This window comes from Anastrepha ludens, chromosome 6 (genome assembly GCF_028408465.1).
Source record: "Anastrepha ludens isolate Willacy chromosome 6, idAnaLude1.1, whole genome shotgun sequence".
Taxonomy (NCBI): domain Eukaryota; kingdom Metazoa; phylum Arthropoda; class Insecta; order Diptera; family Tephritidae; genus Anastrepha; species Anastrepha ludens.
The window spans coordinates 67,299,285-67,316,359 of record NC_071502.1 but is presented as its reverse complement, the minus strand read 5'-3'; the positions used below and the strand labels follow the sequence as shown (position 1 = coordinate 67,316,359).

The 17,075-nt window shown below is 36.4% G+C and overlaps 2 protein-coding genes across 4 annotated transcripts in view; one reads left to right on the top strand and one right to left on the bottom strand.

Annotated features, from left to right (window-relative positions):
* The first annotated feature begins 379 nt into the window (after positions 1–379).
* On the top strand, positions 380–7,740 carry LOC128867867 (uncharacterized). Of its 3 annotated transcripts, XM_054109433.1 has the most exons (4): positions 946–1,215; positions 1,315–1,362; positions 7,198–7,314; positions 7,378–7,740. In XM_054109433.1, the coding sequence occupies exons 1-4, from the start codon at positions 1,159–1,161 to the stop codon at positions 7,738–7,740; spliced, it is 585 nt and encodes a 194-aa protein (XP_053965408.1). In that variant the 5' UTR covers positions 946–1,158. The 3 variants fall into 3 exon arrangements, with proteins under 3 accessions (XP_053965409.1, XP_053965410.1, XP_053965408.1); XM_054109434.1 differs by lacking the exons at positions 946–1,215; positions 1,315–1,362 and adding an exon at positions 380–524; XM_054109435.1 differs by lacking the exons at positions 946–1,215; positions 1,315–1,362 and adding an exon at positions 461–579.
* Positions 7,741–7,790: 50 nt separating this feature from the next.
* LOC128867866 (cilia- and flagella-associated protein 61-like) overlaps positions 7,791–17,075 on the bottom strand; it is a 30,001-nt gene continuing 20,716 nt past the window's right edge. The window contains exons 13-17 of the mRNA XM_054109432.1: positions 16,295–16,869; positions 16,061–16,224; positions 10,815–11,066; positions 8,186–8,398; positions 7,791–8,103 (exon numbers count right to left, since the gene is read on the bottom strand). Coding sequence (XP_053965407.1) covers positions 7,918–8,103; positions 8,186–8,398; positions 10,815–11,066; positions 16,061–16,224; positions 16,295–16,869 — 1,390 coding nt within the window. The 3' untranslated portion in view covers positions 7,791–7,917. The remainder of the gene's footprint in view (positions 8,104–8,185; positions 8,399–10,814; positions 11,067–16,060; positions 16,225–16,294; positions 16,870–17,075) is intronic.

Here is a 17,075-nt window from a genome sequence, read left to right as displayed (position 1 = left end):
ATTAAACGACTGCCTAGTGATTGGGGGCTAGAGCAGATCACCCTGGTCAAAGTAGTGGACTGCTTAACATAGCTCCTCTATATTTTCTAATTCGATATGAACATCCCTTTGGTCGGTAGCGAAAATGCGAGAAAGTGACAAAATAACAAACTGAAATAGATCATAAATTTTACCAACTTTATTTTGCTACTGTTAAACACTTTAATTTTTCATATTTTTCCATAATTGCGTCCACTGACCAATGGTAAATATACTCGTACTTTTTCCGTCAATAGTTGTCTCGTCAGGCAATTGACCGTGCCATTGAGAGCGATCATTGTATTTGGTTCAAACATTCATTATTTTGAAATTTCAGAAGTTCCATTAGCTTCTTCTCAAGTTCATTTGACAACTAGAAAAAATATATTTTTGCTATTAAATGACTTTATGAGTAAAATTAACCTTCGCGCATGAACGCAAATAGTCAACAAACTGATGTCAACAGCCAGTTAAGTGAAGTGCGCGACGTCTGCCGTATGCAGCAGGTGAGCAAGTAGCTGACTGCAAGCAACAAGAGCAATGCTGCAAGCTTCTCGAAAAGTGAGTCAGCGGTGCTCTGTTCAATTTATGTAGGGGGTTGGTTGTCCAACAATGTTGGTCATTGGTCATGCGTGGTTGGGGCGATTAAGTGAACTGCTAGAAATGAACAGAAAGAATACCAACAACAATAAATAGCCATTGGACAGCTGTGTTGACACGACAAACTGTGTTAATATTTATATGCCACATTTTCATAATTATTGGTGCATTGTTGTAAAAAAAACGAAAAACAATTAACATTTTCATTTTTATTTTTTCTTTCCAATTTTTGTATAAATTTCCTCAACCGACCATAATTGTGTTCATTCGTCGACTACTTCGCCACAGAGCAGTGATTGGAACATTTATTAAAAAAGATTATAGAACTTTTTGTTAAAAGCGAGTGGTAATAAGTCAATTCCGCCGAAAAAAATATACCTTTTTTGAACTTCCTTTTCCACAAATTAACCTATAAAAGCAACACCACATTTCCACGCTTAAATTATTTATTGTGTGCTACTGTTTGCCGAAAATTGAAATTCGTGCTGTTATTTACTTTACATTTTTTAATAAAAAAATCGCGGAATTTTTTATCTTAAAATGGTGTTGGCACTGAAATTTCTTGTGTCCTGTGTGTTCTTGATCGTTAGCTACAGTGTGAGTGATTTCTTTCTACAGAAGATACGCAAGTTTTTGCATCGAGTTGCTGCTAATAGTAATGACATTATTGTTGTTTTTTCATATATTACTTCACAGTGTGCCGAAGCAGTGGAAATCGATTGCCAGCGGCCGCCGCGCTTAGTGGTAAGTATGAAGTGAATATTTGCTTTGAAGAGTGTGAAAGTTATTCCAAGTGCATATTACATGCATACATACAGGCAAATAAAAAAGTCAGACACAGTGCTGTTTTTAATATTCACAATGCGACATTTTTTCTGTTTTCATTTGAATGAAAATACAGTTTTTAATAGTTATAAAGCTGTCCAAAATACAAAAAATAAATAAAAAAGAAGTATACAATTTCTATAAGTATTTCGAACTTTTTACTCAGAATTCCTAAACCTTTTTCTGGTACGCAGTTTTTTAGTACATTTAATGCGAGTGCAACAAAGTGCAAAATTGAAAATTTGCGTTGATTTTTAATAACTTTTCTGCTGACGGTTTCTGATTTGAAGAATATGTATAATGATGGAAGAATATGTATAAGAAAAATTATTAAAAGAAAAACAAAAATAGTAAAAATCAATAGTAAAATTGAGTGAGTTAAATCAGGTACATACCAGAGACCTGCATGGCTCACTGTTTTCTTGAGTTGTTCATACGCTAAATTTCTTGCTCACATTCAGTCAATTGAACCAAAATATTTGGTCAAATGCAGTCAGCTCATGCAGGCGAACGCGTAGTTCAGCTCAGTCAACACGTATGATCTAATGTCTTCAGCTCAAATCTAATCATTGAACAAAAAGCAGCATTGAATGAAATTAGCATCGGCCTTTGCGTTCAAACGATCAAACTTGTTCAAAGAAGTAATTGTCATTATTGTAAATAGCACATGTTCGAGCAAACGAGCGTTGGCGTACAATGTGCGCTGTAAATTGCGTTTCGTATTTGAAAGGATTAGTTGGTTTCAGCAATGTTTCCTTATTTACATTATTTTCTTTCGTGTTTTATTATAAGTTTTAGGAAAAAAAACAAATATGAAAATATAGTGTTTTTGCTTTAAAATTTTGCTTTTACTTTGCTATCGTTAGTTACATGCAAAAACTCATGCGGGATCATACGTGTTCAAACCGGCTCATTTGGCTCAGTAGCCCTTTTATTCTTGCTCAAAAAAATGAATGTGTAGCCGAACGAACAAATACCCGAAACGGCTGCTATGAAGACGATTGGTGATAACATCGAAGAGCTAAAACGCAGCACATGATTTGATTGAGCTGAAATAAACAATGACAATAACTAATTTGAACAAGTTCGATCGTTTGAACGCAAAGGCCTTTTTTTTTGTTCAAGCGAAGCGTATGAATGTTTTACACTGAGCCGGTGCAGTTCTCTGGTACATACTAGAAAAAAAAAATTAAATTCAGCAAAGGAAAAAGGTGAAGTTTGGTTAAAAATTGAATGCATTTTTTTAAGTCTTATAAAGTTTCAAGCTGAAAAATATGTTCTTTTTTGTAGTATGAACTACATTTTTATGCAAAATTAATGAAAAAAAAAATTGGCATGAAAAATAATGCGCTTTTGTAAAAAACTTACTGTGCCAAACTGTTTTTCACTCTCTGTACGTATGTGAATATTTCATATGTATAGAAACAGAAAAGACTTAAGCAAAGAAATTGAAATTTAATTGAGTACCAACTTGGACAACTAATGCAAAAGAGGGGCAGCATACCGAGACTTATACCTATATATTTTTTTAATTTACATGAATTACACTTATAATTATATACGACAAAAGGCAACTAGCAGCGAATGCTATCGGCCTGAAGAGGTAATATGCCACATTTTAAAGGGATGGTTAATGGTAGTAAAGGGTTAAGGTATGGACCTTTAGCATTGCGACCATATTGATCTATTGTGCACCCTATGCTGTCTATTGACTGTTAAGTATGCTTATGATTTGTACCAGCTCCTTCTGAGGGAGTGATTGAAGGTCTTCATCTGTAAGCATGAACTTGTTTAAAAACCTTTTCCTTCTATGCGTCAACCCCGGACATTCGATGAAGAGATGTTCTATAGACTCCTCATCTTCGCAGTAAAATCTGCAGGTGCTGATGTTAGTTATGCCTAATTTATGTAGGTGTTTGTTGCAGGTGAAGTGACCCGTGAGGGAGCCTGTGAGAGTGCGAATGCTCTTTTTGTTTAACGTGAGGGCCATGTTAGCTCTTTTAGCGTTGAAGCTTAGGAACTTTTTGGAGTGTCTAAGACTCTCTACATTTTAAAGGGAACGTAGTTTTCTGCATTTCCATTTTTTGGCACACGATATACAAATATAGTTTCATTAATTTTTTTTAAAGAAAAGTTACACAAATTTATATAAAAATTAACATGCTTGCTAGCAGTAAATATTACAGTGACCTGCCCGTTCCTGCGACAGTCGGTTCTATGGTACCGGAACGACTCGGATTTATATCCGGCCTCAGAACTGTCTCTCTAGCAGTATTTGCCGTACATGTATGGGGAATGTTTATGCTGCTATAACAACTACAACACTAATATTTCAATTTTTACGGATATAAGTAGGCCGGTTGTCACATTTGAACCGTTATGCCTAATGAATGCTACAGCATCCACGACAAAGCTGATCAAATTTTCAACTGAGCTGATGTGAATGGTAATTCCCGAAAATTTTTGGGCCCCCGAAATATCGGGTTTGCAAAGTTGTTCAGGATTTAATTTCTTAGTGTCAACTAATAAAAGTCATCTCCGAATTATGGAAGCTTTCGGAACATTTCCTTTTATTCTCTCTGCGGGGAAATGAAATCGCAAGTCTACGCCGATAGACCAATGATTTGCATAGACATCCCTCGTATTATTACGCATATGCGACCACTGATACTTAAAAGAACCATCGAAAACTGAACTTCCAGATTGTGCTTTATTTGAGAATACCGCGGCCACATACCTTCAAACTCATTTTTAAATACCAATGGCATAAACTTAACTTTACTTTTTTAAAATGATTTTTATCTGTCGCATTCGATTGTCATATTTTATGTATAATTTGAAGTCAGATATTAATAGTTTTCGAGATGTGTTGCTAACTTCAATTTTTTTGAGTTCTGAAAAAAGTGAATTCAGTCTCCGGATACACATTAGGGTGATCAATAAATGTAGAAAGCCAATTTTTACATCAAATTTCATGAACTTCAAGCCATTAGTAAATACTGCTATGGTCGAAGATAACACATATTATTTTTGGTCCCGATTGGAGACGGCTAAGATGTGTCGTACAGAGGGCAAAATACAGATTCCCTTTATGGAGCTTTCCTAGATTTAGAGATAAAATTAAAAGTAAATGGAAATAAACCAAATTTAGTATTACATTAAACAGATCGGGGCCAAATTGTATACGTGACATCTTCTTTTAGTAGTATATATTTTTTGGTTTTAGATTAAAATAATTAATTTTACTTTTTTGAGTTATCATAAGGTAGAGTTTTGACTACTGAACGAGACGCCTACACCATCTCCAATTTGGATTAAAATTTATATGTGATTTTTTTGATCCTGATATTAAAGATTCAGGACGTAAGACGTAAAATGTCCCAATTTTTAAAAACCTCCCTCATAAACATAGCAAGTTCATTTGAAAATTCCTATTATGAAATTAAAGCTGTTTACATTTTCTGCCAAAGATGTACCATATATAGCACTTTTAATTAGGCTGCCAGTTTAGGAGGTATACATGAATTTGTATAGAATTTTGTCTAATTTTTAATACAACTTCACAAAAATTTGAGCTTTTTTGCTATATCTCAACAACTATTCTAATTTAATAATAACATCTGACATCACCACCCTTATTGCGAATGTCGGCTGGGAGTAGAATAGACCCTTGTCGAATGAGTCGATTATATTTTGTTTTTGTATTGTGTAACTTGATCGGAAAAAATTTACTCTATTGTGAATGGTCATATTTTGCAGTGCCAAAAGCATCCTCTTGCACATCATTTAATTCATCCAAGACTTTCTTTCATATAAACTATATCATCCTTCATCATTTCGCTTGCTTGTTCACTTGCGATTCCAATGCTGCTCTTTTCGTTTACAGCGCCAATTACATTTTTAGAGTTTTTCTTATTTATAGTTTTTAATGTTTTTGGAATGAGCTGTGCTTCAGGTAATTCAGGTTCCTGATTTTCGACCATTTCATAATCTTCTGCAGGTACTTCATTTAAATCTCTGTGCCAAGCTTCCTGCTCACCAGTGCTTCTTCTCAATTCATCTTGCGAGTCACTGATTCCAATATCATTTTCTGGTGGATCGACGCAAACATCTTATTTTAAGAAGCTCACTATGGCTTCTTCCAGATTTGTTAGAACAGGCAAAACGTTTGGATCCCCACCAGCTGCACAGAGTTCGGTTCGGTTTTGAAGCAATTTCTTCTTGCTTTTGCTTTTGGCATCTATCCAAACCTACATTGATAATCCCATACTATTTCATTTTTTAAATCACAATTGGAATATTTTACCTTTAACCACTTTTCCATGACCTCACTAGTGGTTCCAAGGTGTTTAGTTCTGTTGCTGTGTTTCTGCACTGACTCCTTTCTTTTTCTTTACAGAAATACACTCGGAGGTTTGCGCTTGCCTGCCGAGCAATGGCCCTCCTTTTCTATCATTTGGTTCTTCATGCGCGGGGTTTCCAACCGGGGCACTACCGCATGGTGATCATGCACCAAGTAATTCGGCTACAGTTCCCGGAAATTTGGCAAATACAAACTCTAAAATTAAACTTTTGAAATAAAAAATGTATGCTCGGGCTATAAGATACCAGCGGCTGCTGGATATAAAGTGAGCTTAATGAAAAGACAAAAAAAAAAATAGCAGTTTTCTGTGTTTGGTCAATTCACGCTATTTGAAAATTATTTATGGGGTCGATGATTTATAATTGCCTACCATTCCCTATGCAATTTTTAAAATCAGTTTACTGGTATTATTACAAGGTATGTTTAAATGCTTTCAGTTATTGAGTTTTACTCATATCACAAAAGTTATGCCCATGGTGGATCACACCGGGATTCCGGGATTACTTTAAAACTATTCGAAGTCCCGATAATGATATGTGTACGAAATAGTGACAATACAGTGCGTACGTCGTGATGACTGTCTTAAGACATCTAGTGGAAAATGGTCAGAACTTTTAACTCAACCTAACACCACTGTGCCTTTTCAAAAACGCGCCCATACTTATTCATCATCGTTCATATCATTACAGCTCGATGTGAGCCTTAGTTTTCTCCACAATTCTTCTCCATGCATCTCAGCCCATAGCCAGACTACGATAGTTGGTCACTCCTATGCATCTGAGGTAGCCCTCAACGTCGTCTAACCACCGTTTCCGTGGCCGCCCTCTTCGCTTTTCACCAAGCATGCGCGCATCTAGTGCTTTGCGAGGTATTCTTTCATCATGCATTGCAAACGTGCCCTAGCATTGGAGTACTATCCTCAGTATTCTTATTCCCAGACTGTTTATTGTATTCGCTTTCAATGTCTACGTTTCGTACCGCCCGTTGCCACTGGTTGAATTAGTGTTTTATATATTTTGATTTTCGTTTTCCTACTCAAGAGCTTGCTTTTTAATAGTTTAACGTGGGCAAAATATGATCTGTCCGAGGTATTTAATTCATCCACGCTTTCGAATTCGTGATCGCCAATTCTAAGATCTGGCGCAATTCTTAACGTGTTAAGCCATGCGAGATACTTCGTTCTGTTTTATTTGATCTTTAAATCGAAAAATTTTTGCTTTTGATCGGAGTGCTTGATCCCATCATATGATGTAATCATATTTTGGATGCCGATGTAAATCGCTCGTATTTGTATTATTTCGGAGAATTACACTTGTTCGTAGATATTTCATATTTTCTTTTTAATTTCCTATTCATTAATTAATTTATCTACTCCTCTCTTCCTTTCGCAGGACCCATCGCTTTGCTGTAAAGATGGTGGCCGGGATCGAACCACAGAGGCATGCGCTCAGCGTATGGGTATTGGCGGCCAACACAACAATGGACCACCCACAGTAGAAAAGGCTACGGTAAGTACATTCATATACATATGTACGTACATACCTAATGTGGAACCAATGTTCCTCTGACAGTGCTTCGCCGAGTGTATTCTCAAAGAGACGCAATATATGCAAGTACCGGAGAAGCTCAACTATGATGCTATGCGCGCTCATTTGCAGAACAAATTCAGTAATGATTCCGCCTATGTGGAGACCATGATGCAAGCCTATCGTAAATGTGAACCTGTGGTACAGCAAAAGTTGCAGGTCTTCAAACAGACACCACTCAGAGGAGGGGCTGCTGCACTGCGACGCGGCTGCAGTCCCTACTCTGGCATGCTGCTCGGCTGTTCATATATGGAATACTTCAAGAATTGTCCGGCACATCGCTGGACCGATAATGAACAATGCGCTTTGGCGAAACAATTTGTGACGCAATGCGGCTTGGGCGCCTAACATACACACTCGTAGACACATTGCATTGTGTATATAATTGAACAACAAATATGTATTTAATATCTATTTAAGCAAATTTAAGCAATATATAGGCAAAAGTAACCAATACACTCAATAATTTTTAGTACAGTAATAAAGAATAGAACTAACTATGTGTGCTACTACAAAATCGGTATTTCACATATTTAATTTACTGGCGAGATTAAGATGAAAGTCCTCAGGCAAGGCAAAAGGATATATAAAGTCATCGCGGTTTTTTCTCAAGAAGCGCAATAATGCTTTCTCCACCTCGTGCGTGTTCTTCGAATCGGCCATGTGACGCTTCATGAACTCCTTGCGCGTTCTGCGATCCATTTCCGGGTCCTGTTCAAGTTTAGACAAATAATTTTATAATACCGAGTTCCGCTCAAATGTATGTATGTATATATGCAATATTGTATCTTACCATACTCATAACTTCCTTAGCAGTATCGAGCGCGAGGATACGAATTTTACGACGTAAATCATCAAAGCCCGGATGCATGATCAGCTCAGTCCAAGGCTCCTCGAAAAAATCAACAAAACTAGTTATTCCCTTTAGATACCAGCGTACATGCAAATCATTCAATAATGCCTCATGTTTACCCACGAAATATTGCAAGTGATCAAAGCTGCGCTTCTGCTTATGGACAGAGGTATATACCATTTACATAGATTGATTGATGAATATAAAAAATAATGTTAATCCAAAAAAGTTAGCCGTACCCAAAAAAAAGTTAGCCGTACACGAAGCCCTGAGCCTAATGTATTTTGCCAAGGTAATTTCATAAAATTTGTTTTTTTGACCGAATGTTAGAGTCACCTTTGTACATTTTCCGACATACCTATCTTCGGCATTTACGAGTACAGTCTACTCTGAAAGTATGATGCATCGATGTTTCCGTCTTGACTGCCCCTTTAGACTCAGGACTCAGACTTTAATACGACATTGTTTTTATTTTCCTGTGAAGTGGTACGGTACGTACATACAGTAGAAACTCGATACTTGCGCACCACGGTTCTTGCGACACAATTTTTTTTATTGCGTACTCAGCACTTGCGACATTAGAAAATGTTTACCGCAATACTTGGAACACTTTTTGTTTTGTCTTTCTCTTTTTTGTTTTGACGTTGTATTTTTGAGAATAAAGCTCGTGGACGTACCGTCGTTGTTATTCTGGTATCTATTAAGTATCTGAATCACCTGAATGAATTTAGGAGAAGTACCCTCTAATTTATTTGCTGACGAAGCGACAGTTCTGCGTTAACTTTTGCTTGGTGTGGTCTCATAATGGCAAAGATAAAGTTTATGCTGCATGCAGTAAAAGAAAAAGCTGACATTCTGAAAACATTAAATGCGAGAATATCCATAAAAGCATTAGCTAAAAACTTTCACGTGAACCGTCCATAAATTTTGTTACGTGATCTTAACTCGGTCCAGAAAAAAAGAAAACTCTTAAGATTTCTGAGTTTCCAAATATTGGTTTGCGAATCAAAGGACCAAAAACTTATCAATTACAAAGCAAAGTTCTTACATGACAAAATTCAGGAAAAGCCTGAAGGCTTCTACGCTAGAAATGGTTGCGTTATATATATAAATATATTTATATTGTCATTGCCTGCCGAGGGGCGACCGTTATTAGAAAACAACTTTTTCTTAATTTTGTCTTTCACCGAGATTCGAACCTACGTTCTCTCTGAATTTCCGCCAACAACTTTAAAATGAGGCATGAATACGATTGCTAAAAATTTGCGGAACAAATTATCAAATAAGACTGACTCCATCCACCCATTCTTGGACAAATTTAACAAAACAATGCCGATGAGTCTGGCTTATTTTGGAAGCTCTTACCGATAAAACTCATGTGGGCTTAAAAGAAATCTCGGCTCCGGGGCATGAGATCAGTAAGGAGAGAATAACGTTCCTTGCTTGTACAAATGCTGCTGAAAATAATAAAGTAAAAACGATGTTTATTGCGAAATCGGTGAATCCGCGTTCATTAAACGATTTTACAAATAAGCCTGTTGTCTAAAAAGGAAAATAAAAGTGCGTGAGTGACCCGCATTCTATTTGAAGAATGGCTTAACAGAACATTTGTTCCAGAGGTATTTTCATTTTTTGTCAAAACAAATCAAAAATTGCTTAAATAAACAAGTAAAGGAGTTCCTTCGTGCGCAATACTTCCCGAAACGCTCTTCTTCTTAATGATAATGCTACATGCCATCCAAAGAGGTTTAGTTAAAGAGCTAGGATGGCCAAATATCGGTAATGTGTCTTCCTCTAAACTGTACGCTCCAATACAGCCCATGGATCAAAACGTTATGAGGCTTACTAAATTGAACTAAAAAACCCCTCTTAAGTCACATTGTTGCTCGTAGAGGAACTGTCGATGAATAACTGCGAAATATCGACCTGAAAAGTACAATATGCTTTTTAGCTAGTGAATGGGATGCTCATACTGCAACTTCAATTCAAAAACTGTTTGAAAAAGCGTTTGACTAAGACTGTGACGATATCAATGCTCTTTCGGAGTTACGATTACAGATAGCCGATGATGCATCGAATATTCATTTCGTTGCATCTTTGCTTCGGGAAGTAGGACCATTGCATTTCAGCAAGTCTCCCAATCTGAAATCGAGTAATGGATCGTTGAACCACTTTCGGCACCTACAGTTTTAAATGAAGAATACTGTAATGGAGACGACGACACAGTTGGTAGAGGGACCAACGACGTGATGTTAAATACGAATAAAATCACATTGGAGGAGGCAATATCAGCATTCAATATTTGCTTGCATTGGGCAGAGTTTGTACAAAACAGACCAAAATCGAATATTTCTTAAATTTCAAATGAAACTTAGCGCTTTAAAATGTATTTAATTAATATGCAATAATGAAAACTAACTTGGATTGCTATCAATAAAAAAGTATTCTAATTTGTATGGAGAAAAATGCAAGTACTTGCGACACGCTTATATCGAGCCCGGTTTTCATTACGTGCTAGAATGAGTTTCTACTGTATATGTATAAGTAGCTAGTAGAGCGTTTTACTTACAGTTTTAGCTACACACACAATCTCTTCTACGATACCATGCTCGTTGATGCGCACGCGTGTAAAATTTCCATCGTATGTGTTAAGCGATACCACATAATTATTATCCAAATGACGTGCAACATACAGCTTGGGCAAAACTACTTTAGCCATAAAGTAGCCTAATGGTAGTTGTGCTTGAAAGTAGACCGGTTTGATAAATTTTTCAGAATGCTCCGCCTCTTCATTCAGATTCAAGTTGAGGCTGTTAATTAGCTAAAGGAAGTGAATATTTTTTGTTAAAGTGCGTTCAACACTGGCCAAGAATATGGAAAAATGTGATTTTGTGAAATTTGGATAGAAGTTTAACGAGGCAACGTAGTTTTTGAAAAAAAATGGTTGCTTGACTTTAAACTATGTATATAAATAGGTTTGATCTCAGCTGGCTGGTTATTCAGTGTGGCTCTGTATCCTCCCCAAGAATCGGGAGGACTCAAATTATATACAATGCGCATAGTACCAATTCAATTAGTGATTAGTTCACGTATATCAGATCACTAAAATACATCACATGATATAAATTCGCATCACTTGATATCGCATCATATTACGTTACATGATTTAAAATCGCATCATATGATAGCGTATCATAATTTATAATACTACTTCATAATTCATAACCCAACAAACCAAAATGTAAAGAAAAACGGCGTCAGATTTTAAGTTCACTAAACCTCCCTTAGTACATAAGTAAGGACATATTTTCGTCTAAAAGATACTGTTATTCAATATCGCCAAAATTTGTTTTATCGTCAGAATAGAACAACCTGTAGTAATTTCTGCGCACTTATCTATGTATATAATGTTTTATTATGACATTTTTGCAACAAGTGAAGGATTTGATATAAACTCACATCACATGATATCGCATCATATTGACATAAGTTCACACTAAGAACTCAGTTCATCATATCACATCATATGTCGTTTAAATAAACGAGAGACCATATCTTATCACATCATAACGCGGCGATCACATCATATCACAGGGGGCAACGTCGCTCCACATCATACCGCGTCACTTGACATCAAATTATACTTGTATAAAGTATCGTGCCAAATCACAACAAATTATATTAGATATGCACCTTTGTGGGGTGATCTCGGGGTCACCGGAATATACTTATGTTATATAATATTTCACCTCATCGTATTAAATTAATTTACAATATCGCATAACGTAAATTGAGTTCATATTAAATCACATTACATCACTAGAGGAGCTGTTGAAAAATAAGATCAAAGTATAGTTCGTTGGCTCTCAATGAAATGGTGCTGAAAATGGACCAGACTGCACACGAGGTGCATACTCCCAGAAAAAACGCGATATATCTACTACCATCTCAGTTCTTATGAGACATTCCCTAATAGGAAAACTTATAGACAGGCTAGAGCGTCTTTTCGGAGATGCTTACAGGGGCTGTAAGAATAATTAGAAGGGTGATTTATCAACTTCACTGTAACTGTCCCACACTTCAGGTGAGGGACATTGATTTTAAAAGTCTAATGGCATTTATTCGTGGACGCTGTTTGGTTCTGAGCATATAGAAATCAATGATGATAGATTTCCAGATTTGGCCATCCGCTGTAGTGAAAAACGAAATTATGGGAGTAACTTTGGCTGCCACTTTACATGGGACTCGGCAGTAAAATTTTTTTTCTCCCATTTGAGTAGTGGCTGCGTTGATTTTTTTCGTATAACACCAAAACAATCTCGGTTTTGTCGTAAATAAACCGCTACTATGTCCCTTGTGACGTCATCCAATTAGCTGAAACTTTAAAACTCGAACCGGTTAACAGTCTGATCTCGGTCACATCTCTATAAATCTTTTCAGCATGGTTACTAGTGAGCTAAGCTGTGGTGTTACACTAGGCCTTCATTTTTAATTTTTTGGCGGCAGCATCATCAATCTAATCTAACCTGCATTTTCACTGTTCACTGGAAAAATAAGGAAATAGCGTTTACGTCCTCTTTGACGTTTTGCTGGAAAAACAGCGGATCACCTTAGGCTTGTAGTGGTGTTGGGTGGTATCTGAACCTGTGAAATACTTTTACACTAAATCTACCGACATATTATATATACCTATTTCTACCGATGGCGGTCAAATGACCGCCTTTGAAATGAACATTATAAAAAAAAATGATTTTTCGGGCTTTAGGGGTACATTTTTAGATAGAAGGGTTAATCAACTGAAGTTTCAGTATTCTGATCGTTTTCTTCACATTCATCTTCGGAACTGGAGAACAATCGCATTCTTTTTCGTTCTCTACGCGTGTTCACAATGTTCTCATCCTCATTATCCGTGTCGAATAGCTCAGAGTCAGTGTATAATGGATCATATCTACTATCCCTACTCCCAGAATTTTCTTCTTCATCTACTACTTTGCAGCGCATTTTATTATTACTAATAGAACTAATCACGTCGCAAATATTTGTAATGCCGCGTACAGAGCGAGTAATATAATTTGAATGATCGCTATTTTGTCTCGACTCGTGAGTTACCAGCAGTCTGTACCCAGAATAAAAAAAAAAATGTAAGCATGGCGTTTTCCTAGAACACAATCGGATGACATTTTCTTCGAAAACTACTGTTTTTGTGTTAAGTTTGAGATTTAAATGCAGATAACTTCATAAAATTTCATATATATTCTAGCGGTCAAAAGATCGCTCAGGGTAGACAACGGTAGAGTACATATTATTATGAGGAAAAACGAAAGAAGACGAGAAGTATATACAGTAGAAGCCCGATAAGTACAATTGGAAAATTTCAGCAATGATTGCACCTAGCGAAAAATTGCACTTTTGCGAATTTCTCCTGTGGATCGAGGAATACCTAGGGAAAAATATTTTAACTCTATTCAATGCAATTAATGAGCTCAAAAGGTCGATATTCAAGAAAAATGAACACATATTTATTGAAATTAATACAAAGAGATCAATGCGGAAGGACATATGAGTGTGTGCTCCAAAATTCAATTATTTTTTTTGGAAAAACTTTGTTATTTTCGATTGCGTTTTCTCGTAACACTTTTCAAGTGCTTTTGATCGGATACCATGCAAACAAGCGATCTGATTGAATGACAGTACATCGTTCTGTTCACCCCATTTCAAAATTGTATTGACACAGCCAAAAATCGATTCATGCTGGACTTTTTCAGTTGTTTCTTCTTGAGTAGTATCTTCGGGTTCATTGGCTTTACTATCACCTTTATCTATTCCTAATTCCAAAACCTAATTGCGGATTTCATCTGTGTCTGCTTCACCCACATAGTTTTCGACCATCTCATTTAACCGTTGTAATCCTCCAACAAGAAGGGGGTCGTCCATTTCGATATCCAATGGCATATCGTCTGGATTAGATTCAATAATCGCGTTGGGCTTGTACCCAATACGCTTTTCCAGCATTTAGCGATCGTTTTAGGGAGTAATTTCCCCCATGCTTGGCTCAACATGATCACGGCGGTTTTCAAATCAATTTTCTTCAATTATGGTTTCCATTGGCAATGTTTTGTATTGAATTTTTGTCAAGTTAATAACACTCTGATCCATTGGCTGTAAAATCGCTGTGCAATTGGCCGGAAAATACATCACTTCGATCTCACCACAAACTAATTCTTCTTCGGGCGGATGAGATGGGGCTTGATCCAGCAAGAATAATGCTTTGGGTGGAACATCATTTTCTTTGGCGAATTTTTTCACTTCTTCGACAAAATTATCAAAGAACCACTTTTTGAAAATATCCCGCGTCATCCAAGCAGTCTTGTTGCTAGCATAATTCACCGGTAGACGAACATTTTTAAAACAACGCGGATTCATAGATTTGCGATCGTTAATGGTTTTATTTTGTGGCTGCCATCGCCATTTGCACACAAAAGAACACTGATTCGATCTTTTGAAACTTTGTTGCCTGGAGCACTCTTTTCATCTTTCGAAACGTAGGTGCTATTTGGCAAAAGTTTCCAAAAGAGCCCCGTTTCATCAGCATTATATATTTGTGATGTTACATATCCTTTTTCAGCGATTTTCGCCGTCAATTTTTCCTTAAATGGCTGAATGGCTTCTGGATCACAAGATAATGATCACAGTCAAATAGCGAAGTCCGAAGCGTTTCTTGAATCGCGAAAACCATCCATCACTTCCATCCTTTTTTATTTCATCAAATATTTTTAATGCTTTGCTTTTCAATATCAAGCTAGAAACAGGAGCATTTCGTCGCCACTGATTCATGAAAAACTGGTACAAACGCTTCTCGAGCTCTGGATGATTGCCAAACCGCAAAGTTTTCCGTTTATTTCCAAGTGAAAATGAATTGTATGCATTTTCTTTTAATAAACGGGATTGTTTTTTTATTCGGCAAATCGTTGCGCAATCAACTTTGTATTCGAATGCAAGATCTCGTTGTTTAACGCCTTTTTCACTTTTTTGGAGAATCAATGTAAGAAAATGTAGATTCTTTTTCACTTTTCCCATGATTTTATTTGATGAAAGCAAAAAAAAAAATGATTCAAACTCCGAACGATTGTTTTACTCTCAAGAACCAGCTTGAAACTAACGCGTGTTGAATGTCACAAACGATTCAGTGCCATATTTTATGATATCAGCGCTACAATTTTACAGTTATTTGTAAAAATCAAAAATCACAAAGCGTGAGAACAATGTTTTTGGTCGCAATAATTCCGAGAACCGTAACTGTAGCTGTAAAGCTGTGTCTTCGCGCGTGATCAACGCAAATACATTGCCGTATTAAGTAAAAAAATTCTTCGAACAAGACTTCTTTAGCGCCCGAAAATTGCAATTTTTTATTGCTCTTTTCGAGTTTTCTATGGACTCAAAATCGAATTGTACTTTCCGCGAAATTGCAGTTATCGGTATTGCACTTATCGGGCTTCTACTGTATTGAAAAATTAAACAGCTCTACATTATAGAAAAAGTCGTGCAGTAAGTTCAAGAAAAATAAAAAACCTGGAATTTCATAATTTTGTTTAAAGTCGCAAAAGCGGTAATTTGACCGCTCTGGTAGGCTTACTGTTAAACGATATACGAATTATAGTACTGTAGTACTTTTCTGACGCATTCTTCATTAAATTGGAAAATTGGAAGATTCATAGAAAGAAACAAAAGTAGTGAAATATTTAACCGAGGGTTAAGAGTTCCAGAAAAAATGCCAACATGTAATACATAAAATCACAAATGCATAAATTTCCTTACCTTAGCCGCTAATTCATCCTTGGCACAATGTGTATACTGATGGTTCGGAGTTACTCTCAAACGGGCGCAGTTTCCCACAGCGAAAATATTCGGGTCACTGGTGCGATAATTTTCATCAATTAGAATATGCGATCCATCCATTTCAATATTCGCATTTGCCATTACTACCGAATACAAAGGTAAATATTAGGCAAAAGTAAATATATTATATGGAAATAGATTTTCGACCCTCACTGTCCAATACTTCTGTGCTGATGACATGTGAATGGAAACTGGTAAATAGATCACAAGCTAATGTCATTATATTGCCGTCATTCTGATTCTCGAACACTGCATGCGATATGATTTTCTCATTTTCGTAGAAAATCCATTTTTTCAGAACGCAATTTGCTTTCACTTTCACACCCAAATCTTCGGTCATCTCTTGCAGTATTGTTTCAATATTAATATCCATATTACTTATATTAAACTTCATGTAATTTGCATTTGCTCTCGGATCCCATGGCAAGACCAATGTGATGGCTTGTGGGGGTGTATTATGGGTAATTAGAAAATTTATGAACTCAAAGGTGCCTAAGTGAGAGCCAAACACAATTATGTTGATATCATTCGCATTGCGATCATTCAGAAGGGCTTCGAGTTTATAATACATAACGATTTTATCAAAACGATTATTCATATGCATATAGTTTGAGGGGCGTTGTTCACGTTGTACAGCTGGTGGAACACCAAAACGCTGACTTAGTGCAAAAATGAGACTTTGATATAAAAGTTCACAGCCATTCACTAACACAAGCTTTCGTTCTTCTCTGTGAATGAAAGTGCAAGAGTGCAGAATGAGTTGATTATTTAGATAGTTTTTGAGGTGTTTACGAATTAGATAATGTTTAGCGTGATTCCCTCTTTTGAATGCGAAATCTCTCGCTTCTATAAAACGTTTTATTAATTGTATTTTATCGGTGGCCCCTAGGCAGGCTATGAAAAGCTTCCAAGAGTATTTCTGGCATGAAAAAAC

What these genes read in the sequence shown, in the direction of transcription:
- LOC128867867 (XM_054109433.1), top strand. Translation starts at nt 1,159, where the DNA reads ATGGTGTTGGCACTGAAATTTCTTGTGTCCTGTGTGTTCTTGATCGTT. An exon ending in AGCGGCCGCCGCGCTTAGTG is followed by an intron (nt 1,363 to 7,197) that starts GTAAGTATGAAG and finishes TTCCTTTCGCAG; the next exon opens with GACCCATCGCTTTGCTGTAA. An exon ending in CCACAGTAGAAAAGGCTACG is followed by an intron (nt 7,315 to 7,377) that starts GTAAGTACATTC and finishes TTCCTCTGACAG; the next exon opens with TGCTTCGCCGAGTGTATTCT.